This window comes from Rhodnius prolixus, unplaced genomic scaffold (genome assembly GCF_049639745.1).
Source record: "Rhodnius prolixus isolate KJV_2025 unplaced genomic scaffold, Rpr scaffold_6, whole genome shotgun sequence".
In the NCBI taxonomy this organism is placed as follows: domain Eukaryota; kingdom Metazoa; phylum Arthropoda; class Insecta; order Hemiptera; family Reduviidae; genus Rhodnius; species Rhodnius prolixus.
Genome location: NW_027411634.1, coordinates 37,997,376 through 38,014,760, shown reverse-complemented (window position 1 = coordinate 38,014,760; position 17,385 = coordinate 37,997,376). Strand labels below are relative to the sequence as shown.

General features: G+C 31.1%; 1 protein-coding gene across 2 annotated transcripts; it reads left to right on the top strand.

Annotated features, from left to right (window-relative positions):
• Positions 1-2,888: 2,888 nt before the first annotated feature.
• On the top strand, positions 2,889-16,242 carry Sec5 (exocyst complex component secretory 5). Of its 2 annotated transcripts, none has more exons than XR_012462137.1 (17): positions 2,889-3,127; positions 4,986-5,280; positions 6,289-6,487; positions 6,584-6,704; positions 7,810-8,024; positions 8,867-8,982; positions 9,317-9,450; positions 9,535-9,590; positions 10,660-10,806; positions 10,893-11,068; positions 11,442-11,556; positions 12,182-12,337; positions 12,419-12,514; positions 12,873-13,193; positions 13,297-13,508; positions 14,941-14,997; positions 15,987-16,058. XR_012462137.1 is itself a non-coding variant. In XM_074140694.1 (17 exons), the coding sequence occupies exons 1-17, from the start codon at positions 3,019-3,021 to the stop codon at positions 16,066-16,068; spliced, it is 2,580 nt and encodes an 859-aa protein (XP_073996795.1). In that variant the 5' UTR covers positions 2,890-3,018; the 3' UTR covers positions 16,069-16,242. The 2 variants fall into 2 exon arrangements, 1 of the variants encoding a protein (XP_073996795.1); XM_074140694.1 differs by having other exon boundaries at positions 2,890-3,127; positions 13,297-13,481; positions 15,987-16,242.
• The last annotated feature ends 1,143 nt before the right edge of the window (positions 16,243-17,385 follow it).

The following is a 17,385-nucleotide window of genomic DNA, read 5'->3' as shown; positions in this document are numbered from 1 at the left end:
AATTTGTGCTAGATCTTCTGGCAGCATTTTAGCAGCTTCATAGTATATCTTTAAAAAAAAAAGAGAAAAAAAATGTAAGATTGACAAAATACAAATTAAAAAAGGGAAATTTGTGAAAACATTGGTCTTATTTTTTCTTAGAGATCTCAAATTTTAATTGAAAAAGTAACAAGGAGAAAGAAAATTCCTTTTATCGGTATAATTATACTGATAGGAGGGGTTACTTTTTCATCGACGTAAGTAATATATATGGTCCTTTTTTCTTGTTTCAGAAACACACATTTACAGTAGTAGAAAAACCAAAGTCTGTGGATTTTTGGGCGCAAAAAATGGCAGATGGAATAAGAGTTGCAAAGAGATGACGATTGCAAATATACAGATCATCTTAATTTAATGTTAAAAACAACTCTGCTTTAATTAATAATGCGAAGTAAAACATGTTTAACACAATCATGTAAAAGAAGCTTTCAAATTAAATATTTTTAGTGCTTCTAAAATGTATAAGGTTAAAGGTAGTTATGTTGTTGAAGCTTGTCCAGGGTTTTGTGATTGGACCGAGGTATTTTTGTAAAAATTGTTCGATATATCAAATAGCAGAATGGAAAACTGTGTGTAAACAATAATTTAGTGGACAATGGGTCGTGCTCCTGTCATCATGATTATTTAAAGAACTATTTGTGTTTACTTTTTTATTGACGGAATGGTTGTTTTTTTATTAGATATTTGTCACACGTGTTTTTTTTTTTTTTTTTTTTTTTTTTTTTTTTAATAGAGTAGCTCTTGTTTAGTCATAGTAGGTCTTAAATACATTGCGTAGTATTGATAAAGAAAAACTGAGGATTGAATATAGCGAAGTACACCTTACAAGGAATTTAATCTAGAGAAACAAAATAAAAAAAGTACAATATTTTTAAAATTCTTACTTAGTTCTTGTTCTTGTTTTGACAGCAATTTTGTTCTGAAAATAAAAACTAACATTACTCAAGGCAATGGACACTATTTGTCACTGATACAAATAATTGTAAAATAAACCTTTTTTAAAAAAAAGTTATTTCATTAAACAAATTCTTTCCCACAGCAGTACTTTTAGAAGCAAAATATACAACTGATGGATCACATAGGAAAAGTCAGTTTGTAATCATCTCATTCGCAAACCAAAAGAGACACTCCTACTGAATGCACTATTTATTGGGATACAGAAGGAGATTATTTATAAAGGTATTAATCATACAATTTGACACAGAAGGAGCTACTTAAAAAATTGACACCAAAGGAAAGTTTGTCATCTAAAATTCACTGATTTTTTTTGGAACAGCGAATTTATCTATTTTCACGCACTCTATCCAAGCGCCTATCCAGCATAAATAAAATAAAACAAATAAATAATAATAGAAATATTGTAATTATAATAAATAAAACCTTTTTTCTATAAAAGTTTTACCTTTAACATAACTCTTCAATGATGTAGCTTGCCAAGCAAAATATGAACCTGACGTATAAGATTCAAATAAATTTGCTATCACCCTATCTGAAAAAAAATAAAATAATCAAATCACAGCCTAATCTGAAAGTTGGCTAAAAAAAAAGGTTTTTAACATTATTTAAAAAAAAAACGCTTCTGGTGTGCTCTGCAACAGAAGTGATAGGGAAAATGAAATTTATAGAAAAAGTGACTTTCATTATTACCGTCAAAGAGGTGCTATACTGGTAAAATATATGTGAAATCTATATAGGAATACATATATTTGTAAGAGGCGGAATAAGTATGTCATGTTGGAAATCTCTTTTTTCTGCATTTATTGTGAGGTTTAAATATGAGAAAGAAGGAATACAGAATTTATAGGAGAATATTAGACATTGGACTGCCTTCAGTAGGGTTTTCAAAAATACCTATTTTAAAAAGTAATGTAAGGGGGTCCAACAGAATTCTGACGCATCATTCAAGGCGCGATATAGTTTAAAGTTAAGTTCCACTGAGATGCCTTCAAACACGAAAGAATAATCCAAATTAAATAAAGATTACTAAAAAAAACTGAAAAAGTCTTCTGAATGGGTATGGGAAATTACTTTCTTATTTGGCACTTTTTTTTTTTATCTTTATATAGAGAATTAGCAAAAACATTTTATTTTAAAACATTCAGTACTACACAATATATATACAATATACGTTTTGTATGAAATCCTGTAGTTCTACAAAACATATTTTGAAGGAAATCGATTTAAGAAAAGTAGAAACTTACACATTAAGTGAACGATGAAGTCACTTATGTTGCAGGGGAAATCAATATCCATCATTTTTTGATGAATATTAACCAACAAACGCAAATTGTCACTTTATAAGAAAATCTGAGATGAGTAGGAATTCAGCAATATCTGAAAGAACTGGATAAAACTTGTTAATACTTATTATAAATAAAGCTAATATAGGAATTCAGCAATATCTGAAAGAACTGGATAAAACTTGTTCATACTTATTATAAGAAAAGCTAATATGCAGTGTGGTACTGGGTTCGATTCCCGGTCTTAGGCCTAAGATTTTATTTAATAGTTAATAAAAGAAATTTACAGTAATGTACGTTTGCTAATCGCCTCCGTCCACGACACCTAATTTGGTAGTTGGACGTTAAGCCCTACCTGAAAAAATAGGCGATTACTTTACTTACTTTTTACTTATTATAAGTTAATACTTTACAGTTTATACTTTCGTTTATATTTACCCATTCTAATCGGCTCACTTTATCAGTACTTAACTGTCACTGGATGATAGTTGGAAGATTGGCTCATTCCTTCTTTATTTATTCTTTTCTACTCTATTACAACTCATTATGTTTGTGATGTATCGATGGATAGTATCGGAAAACGTAACAAATTGTATTCTATACAATTGCTATGGTTAATCTAAGTAATGTAGGTTATAAAGTGGCAGGTTAATTATTTCTAGGGCGGTTGCTGATCTGACGAAGAAATATAGATAATCACAAAAATTTTGTTTATTCAGGAAGTTCTTGAAGTACATGCATGGCTCCTTCTCCCGTTGTTACTGGGGTTTCTCCTAAAGAAGGACCGCCTGGCACAAGAGTTACTATAAGAGGAGAACATTTAGGAAATAAACCTCAAGAACTTGTTGGTAAGTTTTAGGCTTTAATATTTTTTCGGTTGATTTGTGAATGGGGTCATTGTATTCCGTGATTTAGACAAAACTTTTTTTTTATGCTTCTTTTTTAATCATTTCAAGTATTACGTATATTATTTTATGTATTATTAGTCAAAAAGTTTTGATGAAAGTTTCTTCTTAAAAAACATGATCAATGTATAATCTTCATTCTCCCATTTGTTTAGGAGTTAAATATCAGATTTGCTTATTACATAATTAACGTTTTTGCCTTCTTTTAGTCATTATTTTAATCTGGTTATATAGATGTACAAAAAACTATTAGAAATTAATATTTTAAATGCTAAAGTAGTCCTTACAGTTTTTGGCAAAATCAATATATGAATACGCCGCAGTACTATGTTTCTAGCTGTTATTGTATAGCCTTCCTGAAGGTTTCTCCTAGATATAGTGACTACTTAACACTGCCACAACTCCTAGAAAAATTATTGGTGGAAGGTATCCTAAAAGTTGTTTTAAGATGTCCTTATCACTGAGCTTTAATGAGGCAAGATCTACTTTTGCCCACATACATTTAAAAAATGAATAATACTAATTACATTCCGTGGAAATTGGCCACCAAAAGTGTCTATTATGACACTATTTGTTAGAACACCTCGCCTGATTAATTAGTCTTCAGCGTCTGGTTAGAAACTCCGGGGTAGAGAACGAAGACACTTCAAACTCAAGTATACAAGCCCTACGTCCTAGTAACACCGTTTCAGCTCCTACCAGACAAAACCGTATTCTTTTCCGGCCTATGCAATATGCTTGTTTTTCCTCAGACTACAGAGTAGCCCAAAAGTTTGTTTACATTTTTTGGATACTAAATGTTTTATCTTTGAAGATGGAGGAAAGTTTTGTATCGGTGCAAAAATTAAGAGCTTGCTTTACTTTAATAATTTTGTTTTCCGGCTAATATATTCATGTTTACCAAAATTATTAAATATTTGTGTCCACTGAATGGTTTAAAAAGTCAAACTTGTTCATTTTAATATTTTTGTAAGAAGCAGAGCGTTCTTGCTGATTTAAATGGCTACTTATGATGTCCAGCAACCAACCAACCAAGCTGCTTTTTGTGATGCAATTCCTTGAGATACTCAGCATCCCTACATCTAGTTTTGTTTGTTTATTTGCCATTTACGTGAAAGAGGGGAATCAACACTAATTTTTTTTTCACAAAGTTGTTATTTTCTCTGGCTAGGTGCTGAAATCTAATGGTGTACCGTAGGCTTTGCAAAAAAACTAGGATAAATCTTGAATATTTGGATCTTGAAAGGAAATATTTTGCATTTAGTTTCAGAATCTTTCGTAGTGATGTTCTGGCGACGCCAAGTCGAGCTGAGCGATGACGAGTTGAGACAAATAGAGCCCTCAAGAAGACTCTGCCTTACATTTTCGATGGCTGCATCAGTGAACTTAGAAATAGTTTTACTCAACGAAAAAGTGCGCTTCGGACCTCTTCCCGAAAGATCGCACGACTGCCAGTTCTTTCAAGCAAATAGGTTCATAATCGTATTATCACTAGTAAATACTCTGACATTAGCATTTTGCCAGTATTTCGTATGAGTTTGAATTGAAAAACTTGATCAGGTTTCTCGTTGCTGAATTCCATAGATAGTTATTTTAAAATCCATGGGATGCTCTACAAACTATTGTAGAAAGGAAAAAAGATTAAAAAGGAACATGATTTGACTTTTTTAAAACCTTCATTCTTTCAAAAGCCACCTTTTCTGAATGTGGATAAATGTATAGACTTTTTTATTAAATTATATATATATATGCGAGTGTGTATTTATAAATAAATTTTTCATGGGCAATTTTTATATTGCAGGTGTGGAAATCTGTGGGTGTGACTGTCTTCTGTCTACAGAATGGAAATCACCAAATAAATTAGTCGCCCGTTCTGGGCCCGGAAAAGGTCGTGGTGAAATTATCGTTACAACGGTATCAGGAGGACGGGGTACTTGTACAGTAGAATTCCGTGGGTATCATGAAAAGATCGGCCCGTTGAAAGAGAGTGCAGTGTGGGTGGATGAAACAACACCACTCACGGCTGGTTGGACGTCTTCATCAGTAGCATCATTTCATATTGAAGATCCACTTGGGCTATCTGTTGAATCTAATGAGTATGTTTTTATTAGAATCTTCTGTTAAATTAATAATGCCTTAACTATTATAAAATATAGTATAGATTATTTTATTACTTTCTCTTACGGAAATATCCATTTGAGGTCCCCTGAGTACGAAAAAGTGGTGGGGTGTGCCTTTATGTGTGAAAATAATATCTCAGATTCTAAAAATCGCAGAAAGCTGAAACTTCAAACTAGATTAGGCTCCGACAACGGGATTTTTTTTTTAAAATAAATTAGCTACCACAATGCCACAACCAAAAAGCATCACTTACGCGTGCTTATTGCATCCTTGACCGGTTTCGGATTTTCATTCACTATCAGAGGTAGATTAATTATTTTGGTGTAGAGATTTCGACTTTACTTACGTTACCGTACATGCTGACCTAGTGTCTAGTGCAAGACGTTAACTTAAGTGAAGTCGAAATCTCAACACCAATCTGATTAATCTACTTGTTATGATAAGTGGAAGTCCAAAACCAATCAAGGATACAATAAACATGCATGAATGCTACAACAATGAAAACAAAGATATTATCCATCACTGCGGACCTAACTACATTTTCAACAATTTTCACTATTTTGAGATTTTTCGGGAATAGTTCCAACAATTTCTGATTCTAGTTATTGTATTCAAGTTTAAAAACATATTTTTCATAGAAAATTCGATTAAAGTACTGACTATTACTTGACTTGAATATTAGTAATTTGTTGAAGAAAGATAGACTTGATCGTTAGTACAGTAGTCTGGAGAGAGTTCTCTACGGTTTCATTAGTTCTTGGCGTTTTTATCGAGTGTGCGAGTCCCAAACGAATTTCTAGCCAATTTAAATTCAACTTACTACAATACATAAATGAATAAATACAAGTACTCTAATCAAACAAACTATTTTTTCATGTGAAAAAATAAGGAAAGCATAAATCTATTATTATTATATATTTGTTGGTATCTCTTCTTCATCCATTTCTAGATTAATCTTATATTTTAATTTCTAAACGAAAAAGCACGAAAAAGTTGCCAGAAGATGATCTTCAAGAACTATTCCCTGGTTGTAATGGTGATCTATCTTCGGAACAATTCTCACCTGGATGGTTTTTATTACAAAATCACTTGAACACTTCCTTCGATGACCTGAGGGTGGGTTTAGCTTATCTTAAGAGGAAAGTAGACAGTCATAAAGAAGGCCAGTTGTCCTTTCTTAAGGTACATCTTATTTAGAATTTATATTTGAAAGAAAAACATTTGTTCACTTCTTAATGTGGTTAATGTTGTTGATTTATTAATCTAATTAATTTTTAGGGTAATGTAGGATCAGTGATGGAACAATTGGAAACATTGGAAGCTTTGCAGATTGCTTTCCAGAAAGATGTAGAATCATTTGGATTGGATCGAACTGGGAAAATAGTTGAAGCTATTCAAGGTAATGCCTTTCAAAACAATTTAAGAACTGATTGAATATAAATTATGCTTGAATGTTTCATTCTTCACATTTCCTTTTTACAATCAGAAATTCTGTTAGGATTTGTTTGTTTACTCTTAAAGAAGTTAATTTTTAGCAAGAAATAATCTGATTGAGATATTTGGTTTCTCAAACGCATTCTACATAATGGTTTGATAATCTAGCACCTCTTTAATGAAGACATTTAAATAAAAAAGAATGTAATATCAGTTAAAAGACAGAAAATAAAAAGTTTCTTTTAAATAATTAAAACATTACTCATGCAATGATTTCCTAATTTTACACATTTTATGGGAGCTTCGGCTCTCATTAAAAATTCTTGACTACTCTTATGTCGAACCACTTTTAAACGCCTGGTTCATTATTTCTCCGTAGTACTACGATTGTCCAATGTACAATTTTTGCAGAAGAGTATAAAAGAGAAAAATGTTTACTTACATTACAGAGAATCCACTTGAGTATTTTGATGTTTCTTTTTTTGGGCTCTGATTAAAAACCTCCTCTGTAAGTAAACAAAACATTTCCATTTCAGGTAAATATCAAAAGAGAGTGACATAAATTATATTAAGGGTTCATTATGGTACAAATAAATGGAAATTCATAATATTTACAAAGATTGTTAAGGTTAAAATGTGTTGTAGCCTGCTTAAAAAAAAAAAAAAAAAAAAAATTGTGGGAACGCTTTCTAAACACATCAAAATCCCTCAGAGATATTACTCCAATGCCTCTAAGAGTCTTTATAATTTTGAAAGGCTACCTACTGAAAATTTTCTTAAAAATTCGAGTTTGGAACGACGTGATCGATTAGGATTATGAAAATTGGAGGGCACATTGTATTGAGTATGGCACGCTGTATCTATTTTGTTTTCATTCCTGATACTTTAATTCTCTTCCCAGGGATTACTTTTACTTTGTAAACTCACCTAATAGAGAGCACCTAATTGTATAATATCAATGTTATGTGTCCTTAGTGTTGATTTACCTAAGAATAGCAGTTATTCAAAATTTTTATTAAATTTTAAAATATAAATGATAACACGCTATTTTCTTACTTAATTGTTTATAGAGAGTCGTAATGAAGGCAAGTTATTATTTGATGGCGTACTGAAAGGCCGAGAAAAAGCTGATCGTACTCGCAACGCTTTAGGCGTGTTACAAAGATTTAAATTTCTTTTTACTCTTCCGTCGGCCATTGATCGAGCCATGGAAAAAGGAGATTATGATGCAATTATCAGTGATTATTCTAGAGCTAATAATCTTTTTGGAAAAACAGATGTTACGGTATGACTTGAGCATTTCAATATTTTAGTTATACTAATTTATATTGAAAAAATCTAAACATAAAATCTTACTTACCATGTCGACCGCCACATTCAAAATGTAAAACAATTTTTACTGGCATTGTTAAACTTTTATGACGGGTTACATTACTACAGATATTCAAAATCACTTCCAATATTGATAATTTTATTTCATTTGGGGGCTTCGTCCCCACACCCCATTCGCCTGCATTTGATTTGGAAATGGGGGATTCGCCACATCACCCCTTATAGAAACATACCACACTTAATTTTATTGATTCAGGGTTTCCAGCAAATGTTCCTCATTGCTCCTCCTCACCTTATAAAGAAGTACCGGAGCCTTAGATAATAAAAAGTATCCAGTCGAAAGATGCTGTATAATTACAACAAGTTCCAGCTAATAGTGGAACCAGAAGCCCGAAACTAGGGACTCGTTGATCCATGCCATTACTTCGTGTGAATCTGGAGAATGAGTTTAACTTATATGATGTGACAATCCAGAGTTTACATTTTATAGCGCAATACTCTACAATCTTTTTTGAACATATAATTTCAGAGCAGTTTCGACCCCCCTAAAACCCCCATACTATGGTATGCTTGTACTCCTTTAACCTGGTGGCTATAAATACATTGGAGTAACACTCTGAAGTAGCTGTTGAGGTGCACTTTCAGCAATTACGTTTATTCGTTATTCCTTAATTTCTTTTCGGTCAAAAAAAATCTTTTTGAATCTTCACAAATTCGGAGGATTAAAAATAATAATCTTTTTTTAATATAATTTATATTTCAAAGTTGTTTATAAAAATTAATATTCTCTTTCAGTTGTTCAAGAAAGTTTTGGCTGAGGTGAAACTGAAAGTAAGTGACATTAGGGAAGTGTTGAAAACAAAATTACATGGTATGCCGAATTCTCTAGATAATCAAAAAAGACTTATTAGGTAATTATTAACTTTTTAATTTGCTTATATTATTCTCTTTGAAATTCCTATTGGTAAAATAAAAAAAGCGAATATAGTACTCACGATCGAGAATATTTGCCCAAGGGCTTATAGGCCTTTTATGTAAAAACTGAATTATTCAACATGAATATTCACATTTGATGTCGTTCTTTGTTATTGCCTCACATAAGAAAGTGAAGTTCACATCAAATTTATTAACATTACACATCTTTAAAAAAATAACAGTGGTGTTTTTAAGTGAAAAAAAAATCTAAATATACTTAATTGTACTTGAACCAAATAAGAATAATCAATTCCATCCATTTCTTGCCAGAAACCTTGTACAATTGGAGTACGAAGGCGACCCAGGTTGGGAAGCAATTAATGTTCACGTCAAGTTCATTAATGGGCAGTTGAATGAGTGCTACAAATTTCATATGGCTAACATAGAAAAGGCTAATGTTTCAGGTAATCACCATATTTTTAAATCCTTTATTGTAAGACGTACAATAAATTTTAAATTTTATAGTTTTATTGCTTTCTGTTGCACAGATTCGAAATCATCTAAAAGTTCCAGTAAAAGGGATAAAGATAAATGTGATAAGCAGGTGATGATAACAATAATTTGGTAATCTAAATTTTGTTAATAGAACTCAAAATTGAATAAAAATAACTTCTTCTTCACGAACAAGTGCAGGAGTACTTATTAGTGAAGTACCCAACTTATTTTTGTTAAGTCCTTAACATAGAACTATTATAGTCTTGTATTTATTACAGTGCAAATTCAAAATTAATTCAACCGTACGAATTCCTCGGAAATTATCATTTTAGTTATATTTCAACGTTACTTGCATACTTTATGGCCCAATGAGGCACCTTTGTAATATTCGTGGCTAATTTTCACAAACCACTCTCTTGCGACTGTCTCGAGTCCCTCTTAAGTGTCGCGCTCCACATTTTAGTAAAAGTTGTAGCAGAGGATATAAAAAAGAAAATTAAATAAATATTTTTTCAGGCGACTGAAAGTCCACATTGGAATCCGGAGGTAATGAGTTGATTAATTGCCTAACCAAAAAGATGGTTGAATAAGGGTTGCTTTTAAATTTAAAAGTTCCTTCCACAAATTTTATTAACACATCATTAAAAAAAATAAACAATTAAGAAGATTTCTCATCCTTAAAATAATTCTTGAATCATTAATCTTTTCTAAAAACTTAATTTAAAACCGGTGTATTTAACCATTTATTAAGTGGTCTAAGAAGCAATCATGAATGATTACAATTACAATATTCGAAATATTAAGAAAGAACGAACCACCATAAGGTGGTTGAACCGCGGGCAATTCATAAATTGCAAAAAATGAATTATTAGAAAAACAATTTTTGATAAAATACACCCACTTATCTAAAACCAATTCAATTTATAAACAATTAGGTACTTCATTCATTATAAATAATGTAAATTATGAAACCATGATGGGCTATCTCTGAGAGATATATGGTTAAATATAAGTATAAATTTTAACGCTTGTTGTGGCTTTTAGTTAACTTCACGTAATAACAAGCTATCGGACAGTTTTAATAAAAAAAAAAAGATTAGGTTCAAATAAGACTACTTAGCTTCGAAAAATAAATTACCATATTTACGTGTACAAATTCCTTCCTCTAATGTTCGTAGATGCAGATAAACGAAAGAGTTGACTGTATCGAAGATTTAAGTGATATCATTTTAGTGCTTCTTCCAGAACTATGGTCATTAGGGCAATCTTATTTTAGTGGAGAGTTATACATTAAGCCTGATCAAACTAAACAAGCCGAATTCAAGGTAAGAAAAAGTTATTTTCAAATTTCCTTAATTTCTTTCTTTTATATGTGTGTATAAAAAGATCATTCATGTGACTAAATTTTTAGAACGCCACCACTGGCTGTATTAGTGAAATGTGTCGTCTAATAAGAGGGTGCCTCGCCGGATCTAGGAATCCGTTGTCAGGATGGTTTCCGCATTGCCTCAGACATTTAAGACAACTTTCTAGTCAACTTGCGCAAATACCACATGATCCTTTACGAGCGCTCATACATTATTTTAGGTGTGTAAATATTTGGTTTTCTTTAATGGTCATTTTCTTGTTCCATCCTTCTAGAATAAAAAGAGAAATAAGATATTAATTGAGGATCCGCTCTAAGTTTCTTCATTAATTTTTGCAACGGAAATAGATATTTACTGTATAGTTTTTTGTTTAATGTTTTTATTTCCAAGATTCGTAAGATTTTTTCTCTGCATTTTTTCTTTGTCTCTGTATGTTAAGTATATACAAACACAGGTTTCAATAAATATGAGTATTGTTAGCCATCTAAAAATTTTAAAAATTGGTTAAAGACAACCTAGGGAACTTTAATCCATATCCGTCCATGTCTTTTTGAATATAATTAATCGATTATTTTTACCTATACTTTATAAAGGATGGAATCTGTAAAAAGTGTTTTGATGACGACCGCCGATCAAATAAAAGATCTCCTACATAAGGAAGACTGGTCTGTAATACATGATTCTAAATACGGACTTATTACTCATTTGGTAAGTACAATTTTTTTTTGAATTATTTCTTCTTTTTCTTTGTAAGTGTAAGAATTTGGATCGTTCACATTTTCGAACACAAGTACCAGGCATATTAGTTTTGAGGTCCCTTGAAATCGAAAAAAGTGGTTTTCACAAAATTGTCTTCAATATTTGTGAACTTCTAGTTAAACAACGAAAAATCACTGGAAGCTTACTTTATGTCTCGATTAATTTCCACTATGGCTGTTACTTAGCTGGAAATGCACTTTACTGAAGGGCTGTTTCTGGTTTTGTAAGACCAGGTGTTGCGTATGGTAACGAACTTATTATCTCTGCAGTGCAGACTAATCAGTTTAAGGGAAAGTTGGTGCTAAACAAAACTTTGCGACAGCATCGCTTTTTTTGAGGCTATTTGTTGGGCTAACCTGAAGTCTTTACAACAAAGAAGGAAATAACAACCGCTTTTTTGAAAATGGCTCTTACGATTATATAATAGATTTTTTTTGAATAGAAAATTCGTTTTTAGGCAGTCCTTGTAGAGAGGCTACCCTCCCTGTCCTTTCAATGTAGTGTATGGTTTCTAGAAGATATGTATATTATATATACACATACATTTTTACTTATTTATTTTTTAATGTTATAGCCAATCTCATTTGAAAATTTAGTTAGCAGTTCGGTGAACGTTTTAAAAGAATCAGCACTCTTAAAAGATTCCAAAGAATCAGAACTGTTTGACAATGAACCATTACAGAAAGAAGTTGGCCATTTAGTTCAAGTTGTTTTCAGCAATTATGCACAAGTAAGGATTAATTATATATTTTTTAATATATTTTTTTTAATTGGAATTAATTTTTTATATGTAACGTTTTTTCATTGACAGTGTATTGACAGTCTTTCAATTAATCGTGAAGAGGAACAGTCGATAGCTGTATCTGAGATGAGTACTCCAACGTTTAGACAGGCCCAGTCTTCTTTGGTAGCGTCTTCATTTTATCTCATAGTTTTCAGACTGTAAAATGAACCATAGAGCATTTGCTGATATATATTATATATCATTTCACTTTCCTTCTTTCTCTACTTACAAGAGGTGTTTTTAATCGAGTAGATTTTAGCCTTTGAGTTTTCAGCTGAAATATCGAATTTTGAGGTCCTCTAAGTACGAAAAATGGTTTTTACAAATCACTCCTCTTTCTTTCAATGAGAACTTGTGTGTATATTGTATGTATGTATTTATAGGAACTCAAAAACGAAAAAAAATCGCATTAAGTTTAAAATTGATATTTAAAAGTTTATAGGTTTATTTTTTATTTTATTAATTATTATTTTTTTCGTAGAGCTGGGAAGAGCGCCTCCTTTGTAGTATATGTAATATCCGGTATTCAGTAGAAGTAGTATTGCCACATTTGTGCACCGATGCAACAGCAGCAGGACTTCCCCCTTTGGATTGGGTTCTCAAATCGACTACCCAAGAAATGTCTTCATTACGTTCAAAATTAGAATTCTCTTATGTAGAAACTAAAAGTGATCCACTAGTTGGCACAATTGAGCCTTCCATGTATATTGGTCATTTTGAATGGGATACAGATGTGATACCGACAGCCGTACGTCCTTATGCGAATGAAATTATCACCAATGTTATTGCTGTTCACGCACAGGTGAGCTTGTGCTAAATGATTCTTAAATATACGAGTAGCTTTATAATTCACAAATACCTCTGTTACGTTTGCTATCTCAGATAATTAAATTTTCTTTTACTAGATGGAACGTTGTTGTGATTGGTTAAAAGATTCCGTATTACGGCAAATAGTAGAGATGGTAAGTGAGGAAGTGTCTCGCCTCATGATGTGTGTGCCCAAGATGAGTATGCCAGGTGCTGTACAGGCTAGACTTGATATACTAGCCGTAGAAGATGCTCTCTCAAATTTTATTACTCCCCACGCTGAGTAAAGTGTTCACTATAATTATTATTGGTACAATTGTTAAGGTTTTTCACAATATAACGTAGCTGTTTGGTTAAATACTTTTCTCTTTGATTTATTCTGCATTGGTGAAGCAATTATACTTTTAAAAGTGGTATTTCTGCTATCCAGTTTAAAGTAAAAATCAACAGAGAGCAGGTAAGCGCGGCAACCCTCATGTTTCAGAAGAATTCTATGTGTTGCCTAGCATTTTCTTTTTATCCGAGTTAAAAATTTGTTAAAAAAATAATTTCAAAAATTATTAGAATTACTGTGGTTATTTTATCCAAGTTTTTTAAAAAATAGATACACTTCGTTAAAGAAACGGTCAAATTTGTTATTGAATAGTGTTTTACCGAACGGCTACAATGTGTATTTAAGCTGGTGTACACTAGGAATAATTGTTTTTGTCGTTTCAGATATTTTCTAAATGTTTTTACACTTATTTTCATTTACTTGTCACGAATTCTAGAATACTATATCGCTTAATTAGAAATGTGGGAGTCGAAAGAGCAATATACCTATAGACCTTTTTAAATTATTGATGCAGAAGTTGTCTGCAAAACGAATAGGTTCTTCGCACAAAAGAGTTGGACCAAATAATAATGAAAATAGTAGTCTAATGAAAATCCAATTGAAGCTACCAACCTTCCTGTCAGAAAGAGTACGCTAGACTAGTTGATAGTAATTTTATGAAAATTTAAATCATTCACTTAATTGAAATTAAAACTGGTACTTGAGACATTTGCTTAAGGGTTATCTCAAAAACTGCACTAAAAAGCATAATGCTGAAAACCACCTTTGACATTTTTTTTTAAAATTTTTTTCTATAAAAGATACAGTTTTCTTTAAAATGTAATTCATATTTTTTTCTATTGGATTTGAATTTTTTATTTGCATAATTTTGGCGTTTTCATTATAAGCTACTTTATCGTTTAGTTTGTTAAATAACCATTATCGTTCGATTATTCTATTAATGAGTAGTAAAACTTTAAAAATACATCAATAAAAACAGGTATAAAACACCAAAATGTTATTAAATTTAGCAGTTGCGTGTGATATATTTAAAAGAATTGATGGAATAAGTTGTTTAAAGAAATTGTAAATACTTGAAATTGGGAAAACTAAGTGGCTAGAGAAAAAATTACCAATTAAGCTTTGCAGTACAGAATAATAAATCGCACCTTTTTTTTGGTTAAAAATTGTTTTCCATAAAAAGTGCAATAGGTTAAACGGAGAAGTGGGATTGTTTCAGATGTATTAATAAATTAATTAATCTAATCCTTGAAGAAGTTAATAAATTTCAATATACAAGGGAAGTAGGAAGTTGAAGCGTGTGTTAAAAAAACATCTTGGAAAAAGCAGAAAAAAAAGTACCTCGTTAATACTGGAAAAAAATTTCATGTTGAATGAAACTTTTAAATAGTTAATTTTTATGTTTTAGGAAATTTTTTAACGAAGCATTGGATGCTGTACCACCGTTGACACCTTCTACAGCCAAGTAAGAAACTGATTTGTTGTTTTCATTTAATTATGCCAACTGGAAAATTGGCGAAATTGTTGGGCACTTGTAATATGTAAATTAAAAATTAATAGAAACTAAAATTGCTAAGTATATTAGTTAGTCTAAAAACTACAAGAAATTTGAAAGTAAAAGAACTTGTCAGTCGTTTGGCGACTGCCAGAAGTTTCTTCACTTATGGTTTAAATATCGTTCACTATTTCTAAAATAATAATAAGTGATCCATTTTGTTATTTACCACAAGGCCGTTAATCTTAATAAATTATAAGTATGAGCATAAATATGAAAATAAGAAAGCTAAAAGGGTGTTTCACTTACTTGATGTTTTCTTTTCCTTCATGTTTTGAAAACTGGTTCGGTGACTTTTGAAAGCGCCTCTTTCTCTTTTTGCCAAACGTTTCGGCACTGAAGTGTTCCATAAAAGCGAATCTTATAGGAAACCGCGCTTCGTGAAAGCAGTATGATTCATGCGAAGTGATACTCTTTTATGGTCATTAATTGTAATGGAGGCTGCTACTGCTGCTGCCTTCTTGATTGAATTTTATAAATGTCTGTGATTACGACGTATTTCCTCTTTCATTTAATATTTTCTTTTAGCATATTTCTGTTGTTTTTGCAATTTGTTTTGGCCATAATCCTAGGATTGTTAGTGTTGAACGTTAAGGCTGTATTTTCGTTTCTATTACCCTAATTTTTGTTCTCTTCTCAAATCGTGCCAAGTGTCACCAAGTAAATTTCTGAGTGGGATGTAGTCTTTGATTTTTTATAGATTATCTACTTTTGTGCCTACGAATCAGGTTTCAAAAGATTAAGATAGCCAGTCCTAAATGTGTGATAATTAATGGTTGACATTATAGATACAAATTAAGTTTTTATTTTAAATATAATGTCTTCTTAATTGAAATTCTAAATCCCTTGGAATTTCAATGTGTTGGCATAACTTTATTTTATTATTATTTTTTTTACAGATTAGTAGATGATTTACTGTCAGATTATAAGTCTAGAATGAATATGCAACTACAAACATTTAATACGGAAAAGAAATCGTAAACGGTGAACTGCTGAAATAGATGTTTAGGCATATTTTTAGCTCATAGCACGATAATAAATATAATGTCAGCGATATAGATTTATATACATATATGAAGTATTGTTACACAAAACATAATTAAATAATTGAATTTGTAATTTATATTTTTGTTTAATAAATTTTATATTTTCAGATTTTTGTTTTTTTATGTAGTTCGAATTTTTCCCTTTAAATGTAAATCCTTTTTACTGTCTAATTAAACATAATCGCTAAACACAGGGAGTATTCTGCTCTAAACACCCATCTAATCCTTCGGCGTACTTGCAGAATACCTTTCTTTGTTTAAAAGTTTCATCGATTCGACAATAAGCTGCTTGCTCATGTTTCAACGTAAGTTTCTCGCAGCAAATTGCACAGGACTTCTAAGTGAAGATCTGGGGTTTCAGTCCAGCTCCACCCTCTTGAATTTTGTTTTCTTTCTAGAACTCTTTTACAGCTCACTGTCTAAAAGCCTGCATTATGAAAATTTTAAGCATAAAATATTATTTATTACTGAAAAATGTCAATTAGATGAAAATGAAAATAATTAAACGTTGATTTATTTTCACAGCCCTTTAAATATGGAGAAGTTTTTACATGGAAAATATCTGATTTCAAGGACAGATGTTATGTAGCTTATATATAAATTTAAATTGTTCCATATATGAGCCTTTCTTCATTGCACAGCTCTTAACTCCATAAAACAAAAATTGAAGAAATGCGATGAAATTACGAACATAGTTTTTAAAATTCTGTTTATAAAATAAAGTCAAATAAATTTACATTCTTATCAATTTAAATAAGTTATCATTCAGTGCCTGCTACTGTATTTGAGTTGAATTATAGTAACGATTTAAATTAGAGCACTGAGTTAATGGATTATGAAATAAATTAATTATTATTTATTGGCCAAACAAATTTTTTCGTTTAATGGAGTTATTCTTTATTATTAGGGAAATTAATAATAAATATAAAAAGTTATGACTGAACCAAGTTCTTAGACACTTAAGGATATTTCAAAAAGTGAAGTTAATCGATTTGTGCAGTGAACGGCTCATATAATACAATCATTTTAAGCGAAAAACTCTATCCTGTCGTAAAGCGTTGACCTCTACCTTTGAAGGCTAATGAGGTTGGATTCAATTCAAACTTAAACTTCCTCTGATTTCTCGTGTTCGCGACTAAGACAAGTCTAATTTAGTTTATCTCCAGTTAAAATTATTTTAAACATATCAATACACAATAGTGACATTTGGTTTTCAGTAGTTTTATCGATTTACACAACAAAAAATATATAT